The sequence below is a fragment of the Brienomyrus brachyistius genome, chromosome 13 (assembly GCF_023856365.1).
Source record: "Brienomyrus brachyistius isolate T26 chromosome 13, BBRACH_0.4, whole genome shotgun sequence".
NCBI classification, from domain to species: Eukaryota; Metazoa; Chordata; class Actinopteri; order Osteoglossiformes; family Mormyridae; genus Brienomyrus; species Brienomyrus brachyistius.
In genome coordinates this window covers 24,267,510-24,274,872 of record NC_064545.1, presented here as the reverse complement: position 1 = coordinate 24,274,872, position 7,363 = coordinate 24,267,510, and the positions used below count along the sequence as shown (strand labels likewise).

General features: G+C 54.7%; 1 protein-coding gene across 1 annotated transcript; it reads right to left on the bottom strand.

Annotated features, from left to right (window-relative positions):
• Window positions 1-38: 38 nt before the first annotated feature.
• On the bottom strand, window positions 39-7,348 carry tmem170a (transmembrane protein 170A). The gene is made up of 3 exons (XM_048972553.1): window positions 6,875-7,348; window positions 6,141-6,311; window positions 39-1,469 (listed from the first exon to the last, which is right to left on the bottom strand). The coding sequence occupies exons 1-3, from the start codon at window positions 6,987-6,989 to the stop codon at window positions 1,339-1,341; spliced, it is 417 nt and encodes a 138-aa protein (XP_048828510.1). The 5' UTR covers window positions 6,990-7,348; the 3' UTR covers window positions 39-1,338.
• Window positions 7,349-7,363: the final 15 nt, after the last annotated feature.

The window sequence follows — 7,363 nt, the reverse complement described above, 5'->3', positions numbered from 1 at the left end:
TACAACATATAACCTTCAATAGGAAACTGAAGGCACCATCAAGTAAATAAAAGACATTTACTTACACATTATAACATTACCATACCTCTGGTCCAAAACATATGAATTGCTCAAAAGCTGCTTTCAAAGGCAAAGTGCAAAAAGAACTGCAGTTCCCTTATGTTTGATGCAGTTGGATATATTGTAAAATTAAACCTATTTATAATTAACTGATCAGCAAACAAACAAAAAAAAAAGATTTTCTGTGATTATAATTTGCATTTCTTGCATTCTTGCGTTTAGCAAACCTGTGCAGGTAATAATAAGAACATAGTTTCAAATTAAACTAATTCAACCTAAATTAGTTCTTTCGGGAAGTTTTAAAAAAATATTGTTTTACATAGGTCACAATTTGTGTTATTTCAAAATATCAATATTTAACAAATGGATATTTAAAAAATTACAGCAGATTACAAATATCAGTCACTGAATAAAGGCACCATTTGAGATTCTGCATAAGAAATGGAAACAGCTAGAAATTATGGAACGAAAACTAAAGAAACAGATTCCACACAGAATTACGTCTTTGCAGTTCAAGCATACATTAAAAAAAAAAAAAAACACTCAATTATCCCCTGGATAAAACATCATACATAAATGTATGTATGTACAGTTTGGGGATTTTAAGGTTTTAGTGCCAATAAGAAATGTCACCTCAAAGATGTAATCAGCCTTGTTTGGTTAGTTGGTGCTAATCCAACACCATCATCCACATGGACAAAAACAGTGGAAATCTCATGTGTGAGATGCATTATGTGAAATTATAGCTCATGGTCAGGCATTTGAAAACCTGATCAGTGAACGCCTGATATTGTCTCATTAGTAAAAATACACGCCCCAAACATCTGACAAAGCCTTTGGACACGTCGCTCTGGCCAGGTTCACAATGAGCTCTCTCCCACTTTAAGATACATAATGTTGGTCTACAGCTGCAATCTAATGGCCACTAGCCTATCAAATAAGAAAAGCGCATCCCAGGGAGAAATAAATCCAGTTCAGGACACCTGAGAGATCGTTGACGGTTCTAAAATGAGCCTGGCTTCACCTGTCTGGCCGTCGTTCCACGTCATGACCCTGCAAAATAGCCGTGTACTAAACCAGGGACAAGCGAGCCCTGACTCGCACGGTGGGTATGATTAGCATGCGGTGTCGGTCGCTACACACCCACTGCGGGTTTGTAGGACTGAGCTATTCGCTCAGGGCAAGAACAGAATCCGGCTGAAGGAGCTGGGGCACTAACAGAACAGCTGCATCTGGAAATGAAGGCCCACATCGGTTCTGGTTCCCCATCTCCCAGTGTTATAGCGTGGCCAGGATCCTGAGGAAGGAGATGACAAGTACGCAGAAGGACTGGCCCACTCCGAACACCAGGGCTTCCAGGGAAATCATCTTCTTCCCTGCAGCTTTGTACACTCCTGCTATAGCAGCACCTGTAACCCACACAGACAGGAAATGACATGTGGGAACATTGTCCTCCATAAGCAGGCAAGAGTATCTTAAAAATATTACAATAGATCCTGTGTGTCACGATCCGGAAATACTGGAGACGGCGATCGTGCGGGAAACAGGCAAGGGAAACCAGGTACGGGGAATAACGGGGTTTTATTGGAGTAACGGGGACTAGGGAGCATCGGACAGGGACTAACAAACATCCACAATGACGGACAAGGGTAACAGGCAAGACCAGGACTTAAAACAGGACAAGACTAAGCAAAGTAATCAGACAAGGCTGGAGACAATCAGGGACGCACACGCGGGTAATCAGGGGGCGTGGCACACACGAGGAGCCGACGAGCCGGGTCATGACAGAACCCCCCCCCAAAGGCGCGCTTCACCGGGCGCGCCAGGGAGGAGGCGACGAACGGGACACAGGAACCGGGACCGAGAAAAGAACAAAACTAACGAGAGACCGGAAACAGGACAGAGGCACAAAACATAGCGAGAGACAGAACGTAAGACACGACTCGACACAGGACCGGGAAAGCGGAGAGACAGACCAGGAAGGGAGAGATAGGAGGGACAGGCGGGACACTAGGAGCGGGAGTGCAAGGAGGGAACATCGGGAAACGAGGAGCAGGAAAGGGCGGAACAGACGGGCGAGGAACAAAAGCAGACGGGGCAAAGACATGAGGTACGAAGGCAGAGGCATAGGGCGAGAAGGAGGGGGTACCAAGGGGAGCCCGAGGGAGCCCCAGCGGGCGACGGGAGGCAGCCGGAGGGGCCGCAGGCGGCCGGGAGGCCGGAGCCGGAGGGGACCCCGGAGGGGCCGAGGAGACAGGGCGAGGGACCCGCGGAGGGGCCAGGGAGGGAGCAGGAGGGAGCACCAGGGAAGGGGACGAGGGAGTAGGAAGGGGCCAGGGCGAAGGCCCGGAGGAGGGGGGAGCCGCAGCAGGCGGCGACGTCCGGGAAAGGGCCGGAGGTAAGGGCCCCGCAGGCGACCGAGGAGCCGCCGTCGGGGAACCCCCAGGCGACCGACCAGGACCCAGAGAGGGGAGCGAGGCAGGGCGACGAGGCACCGGAGAGGGACCTGCAGGCGACAGCCGACGCGGAGGGCCAGGACCCGCAGGCGCCAACCGAGCCCCAGCGCAGGCGAGGGAGGGCGAGCCAGGGGGCAGGGCGGGCGGGACCCCAGCCCTGCGTCTGTGTCCCCTTCCCCTGCGGGACACAGACAAGCCGACCCTAGTTCGGGGTCGATCTCGCCGGGGCGAGGGACTAGGGGTTACGAGTTCTGTCCCCGAGGGGTCCCATTCCAGCTCCTCCACCTCCGAAGAGGGAGGAGCCAAGATGGAGTTGTCCAGGACCACCTCGGGGACTAGGACAGGGACTGGAGCTGCTGCAGGCGGAGGGGGCGCCTCTGGAGCTGCTGCAGGCGGAGGGGGCGCCTCTGGAGCTGCTGCAGGCGGAGGGGGCGCCTCTGGAGCTGCTGCAGGCGGAGGGGGCGCCTCTGGAGCTGCTGCAGGCGGAGGGGGCGCCTCTGGAGCTGCTGCAGGCGGAGGGGGCGCCTCTGGAGCTGCTGCAGGCGGAGGGGGCGCCTCTGGAGCTGCTGCAGGCGGAGGGGGCGCCTCTGGAGCTGCTGCAGGCGGAGGGGGCGCCTCTGGAGCTGCTGCAGGCGGAGGGGGCGCCTCTGGAGCTGCTGCAGGCGGAGGGGGCGCCTCTGGAGCTGCTGCAGGCGGAGGGGGCGCCTCTGGAGCTGCTGCAGGCGGAGGGGGCGCCTCTGGAGCTGCTGCAGGCGGAGGGGGCGCCTCTGGAGCTGCTGCAGGCGGAGGGGGCGCCTCTGGAGCTGCTGCAGGCGGAGGGGGCGCCTCTGGAGCTGCTGCAGGCGGAGGGGGCGCCTCTGGAGCTGCTGCAGGCGGAGGGGGCGCCTCTGGAGCTGCTGCAGGCGGAGGGGGCGCCTCTGGAGCTGCTGCAGGCGGAGGGGGCGCCTCTGGAGCTGCTGCAGGCGGAGGGGGCGCCTCTGGAGCTGCTGCAGGCGGAGGGGGCGCCTCTGGAGCTGCTGCAGGCGGAGGGGGCGCCTCTGGAGCTGCTGCAGGCGGAGGGGGCGCCGGGACAGGAACACGGTCAGGTCGCCGGGGCGCCGGGACAGGAACACGGTCAGGCCGCGGGGGGGGGCGCCTGCCCGGGAACTGGAGCGCGGTCAGGAACTGGAGCGCGGTCAGGAACTGGAGCGCGGTCAGGAACTGGAGCGCGGTCAGGAACTGGAGCGCGGTCAGGAACTGGAGGTGGCTGCAGTGGGGGCGCCGGCCCGGGAGCTGCAGCAGGCGGCTGCAGAGGGGGCGCCTGCCCTGGAGCTGCAGGTGGCTGCAGTGGGGGCACCTGCCCTGGAGCTGCAGCAGGTGGCTGCAGTGGGGGCGCCTGCCCGGGAGCTGCAGCAGGCGGCTGCAGAGGGGGTGCCTCTGCAGGAACTGGAGCGCGGTCAGGAACTGGAGCGCGGTCAGGAACTGGAGCGCGGTCAGGAACTGGAGCGCGGTCAGGAACTGGAGCGCGGTCAGGAACTGGAGCGCGGTCAGGAACTGGAGCGCGGTCAGGAACTGGAGCGCGGTCAGGAACTGGAGCGCGGTCAGGAACTGGAGGTGGCTGCAGTGGGGGCGCCGGCCCGGGAGCTGCAGCAGGCGGCTGCAGAGGGGGCGCCTGCCCTGGAGCTGCAGGTGGCTGCAGTGGGGGCACCTGCCCTGGAGCTGCAGCAGGTGGCTGCAGTGGGGGCGCCTGCCCGGGAGCTGCAGCAGGCGGCTGCAGAGGGGGTGCCTCTGCAGGAACTGGAGCACGGTCAGGAACTGGAGCGCGGTCAGGAACTGGAGGCAGTGGGGGCGCCTGCCCTGGAGCTGCAGGCTGCTGCAGTGGGGGCGCCTGCCCTGGAGCTGCAGGCGGAGGGGGCGCTTCCGGAGCTCTCCGGAGCTTGATCAGCCTCCGGAGGTCTTCAGCCATCCTCTCCAGATCTGAATACGGGGATTCTGGAGTGAAAGAGGCGAAATCCTGCCCCAGTTGCACTGCGAGCTTTTCCCCCTCCGGAGGGCCCTGTGGGGCCGGTTCTCCCATCACCCTCCAATACAGTCCTTGGAGGGTGAAGTACCTGTCAGCGAGGATCATGGGTGGCGGCGGCAGCGAAGACGGCTGCGCAGGCGGCGGCGGCCGCACGGGAACGGGGTCCGCCGGCAATGGCGGCCGCACGGGAGCGGTGTCCGCCGGCAATGGCGGCCGCACGGGAGCGGGGTCCGCCGGCAATGACGGAGGGAGGTCCTCCGTACGGGCGATCGCCGTTCTCCTCCGTCTCCCTCGCAGGCGCCTGGCGGTTGCGGGAGGCGGCGCGATGTCCGTGAAAACGGACGGTGGAAGAGAGGCTTCTGGCTCCGGGTAGTGGAAGGGCTCCTCGTCCTCGTCCTCACTTGAGAGCCAGTACTTCCACGCAGGATCGGGGACGCGTGTGGTCGGCCCCCGGGCTGGAGGTAGGGCAGGTACCTCCCTCTCGTCCTCCGCCGGAAGCCAAAGCCTGGAGAGCGAGCAGGCGCCGAGAGAGATCGGCTCTTGAGGGAGCCTCTTCCTCTCTCTCCGCTTCTTCTTTGGGTCCGTCATTCTGTCACGATCCGGAAATACTGGAGACGGCGATCGTGCGGGAAACAGGCAAGGGAAACCAGGTACGGGGAATAACGGGGTTTTATTGGAGTAACGGGGACTAGGGAGCATCGGACAGGGACTAACAAACATCCACAATGACGGACAAGGGTAACAGGCAAGACCAGGACTTAAAACAGGACAAGACTAAGCAAAGTAATCAGACAAGGCTGGAGACAATCAGGGACGCACACGCGGGTAATCAGGGGGCGTGGCACACACGAGGAGCCGACGAGCCGGGTCATGACACTGTGCAACTGAAGACCTTTTAGTATAAAATATCATTTTATACCATGCTTAATATGGTATAAAAAATATGGTATATATGCTTAATGACGTTATTTTTTCCCCCCAACATGCTATGTCCACTCAGTTTCTGAGTAATTTATAAATAAATATAATTTCAGAAGACTGCTAGAAGTTCACATCTATGCTCATGGTTTTGGAGCTTGGGCTATTTTTCTTGAACAAATGAAAAAGTGATTTTCATATTAATGAGGCTACAGTGATTATGCCACCCCTTGTAATTAATAAGAGTTATTCCAATTCCCTGCACTGTGAGTGTTGTAAGATGTATTTTTAAAATATACAGCGCAACAGCATTTCCTTTCAAACCTGAAACACTTAGGTTATGAATAGTGTTGCAGAAGTTACTTTTGTGATGGATTACAAAAGTTATTCATCACAGACAGTTCAGGTCCAGAAAGTACAAATCCAGATGAAAGTTTCATTCCAACCAACCAGCTGAACACTTTGTGAATGTAACTCTTTGTACTTAACTGGTTGGTTGAAACAAAACTTTACTCTGGATTTGTACTCTCTGGACCTGAACTGTCTGTGATTACCTTTGTGAGTGATTTCTCCAAGACTCGTAATGAAGCTACGGTGTTACTGTAAATATAAGGCCTCCGACTGGCCCTTATCAGGGACTGAGCACTCCTGCTGTTATGTCAGCAACGAGCTGTAATTCCTGGGAGTGACGAGCAGACACGTACTGGTGAGGACGCCCCCGCAGAGTGGGCCCACGATACTCATCAGCATGATGGCAATGGGCATGAAGCGAGCCACGCGATGCTTCCGCAGGGTACCGAGGGCCAGGAGGGCGGCAGGGAGGTGAAACATCAAGGAGGAAACCACGGTCCATAAGAACACACCGTACCACATCTCTGAGAGAGAGGACACACACGGGACACCACCGTCATAACATTAATACCACACGGGTGTCACTTCATGGAAAAATATCGATTATGTTTTAACTCCTCACCTGTGCTTTCATACCTCACACACTCCAGTATTTTCTGTGTAAATCTGGACATTGTCCAGCTTGTGCGTGACAGAGATAAACCTTTAGAACACGTTTTGTTTTGGCTGTACACTTTAGAAGTCGTACACTCACAAAGAAAACCTGCAGTCTGGTGGTGTGAAATGATCCTTCCTCCATTACCGCGACATAATTTAATCGATGTCATAATTCAGTGCCAAGGCTACAGTATCACAATACTACAGTTTAACATGGTCTAAAGATCTGTAAAGAGCATGATCACTTTTCACTACTGTGAAACTGGTCGGAAAAGTGAAAATACTTTGTTTTTTAAAGGTGAACATCGTTCAAAAGTTGCTATGTGTGTAAATAACATTTATCTTTCCAAGTTTACTTTAATATGTTTAGCAAATAAAACTAATTGCCGCGTTAGTGGAATCGATTATAATGACACTAAAATGTACTTACCTGAAAAGTCGCAAAGCGATGTGTCGTTACCACACTTAGTGCCATTTTCCCTTGGTACCAAATTCAAACTCAGAATTTGCTGGACAAATCCTATGTCACTATACCCAGTCTGCATTGTTGGGACATCGAATACAGGATATACAGCGACGGAGGAGCAAAAAATGAATTAAAAATAACACAAACTCGGAAATATCTGTCCTCCAGAAGGCACTTAAACGAAACTTGAAGACCGACGTCACGAAGCTCAGCCTACTGTACGTACCCCTTGCATATTTTCTTCGCGTATTTACTGCTTTCTAAACCTACCACTAAGATCTGATTTCGCTTACTTAATGCAGGATGATAAAATATTAACAAAAAAAACTATTATAGAACTGTAATCAAGTGAACCATTTTGCTCCAATAACCCACGCTAACCAAAACAAAACATAAAAGGAGATCAAAACAACGTACGACAATCAGTATGACCCTATAGGTTTTCCGTAGCTC

Bases quoted from the DNA above. Each gene is read 5' to 3' on its own strand.
- tmem170a (XM_048972553.1), bottom strand. From the start codon at position 6,989: ATGCAGACTGGGTATAGTGACATAGGATTTGTCCAGCAAATTCTGAGT. The intron at 6,312-6,874 runs GTAAGTACATTT...CCTCTCTCTCAG, and splicing joins ATCGCTTTGCGACTTTTCAG to AGATGTGGTACGGTGTGTTC. The intron at 1,470-6,140 runs GTACGTGTCTGC...TGTGGGTTACAG, and splicing joins CTGCGGGGGCGTCCTCACCA to GTGCTGCTATAGCAGGAGTG.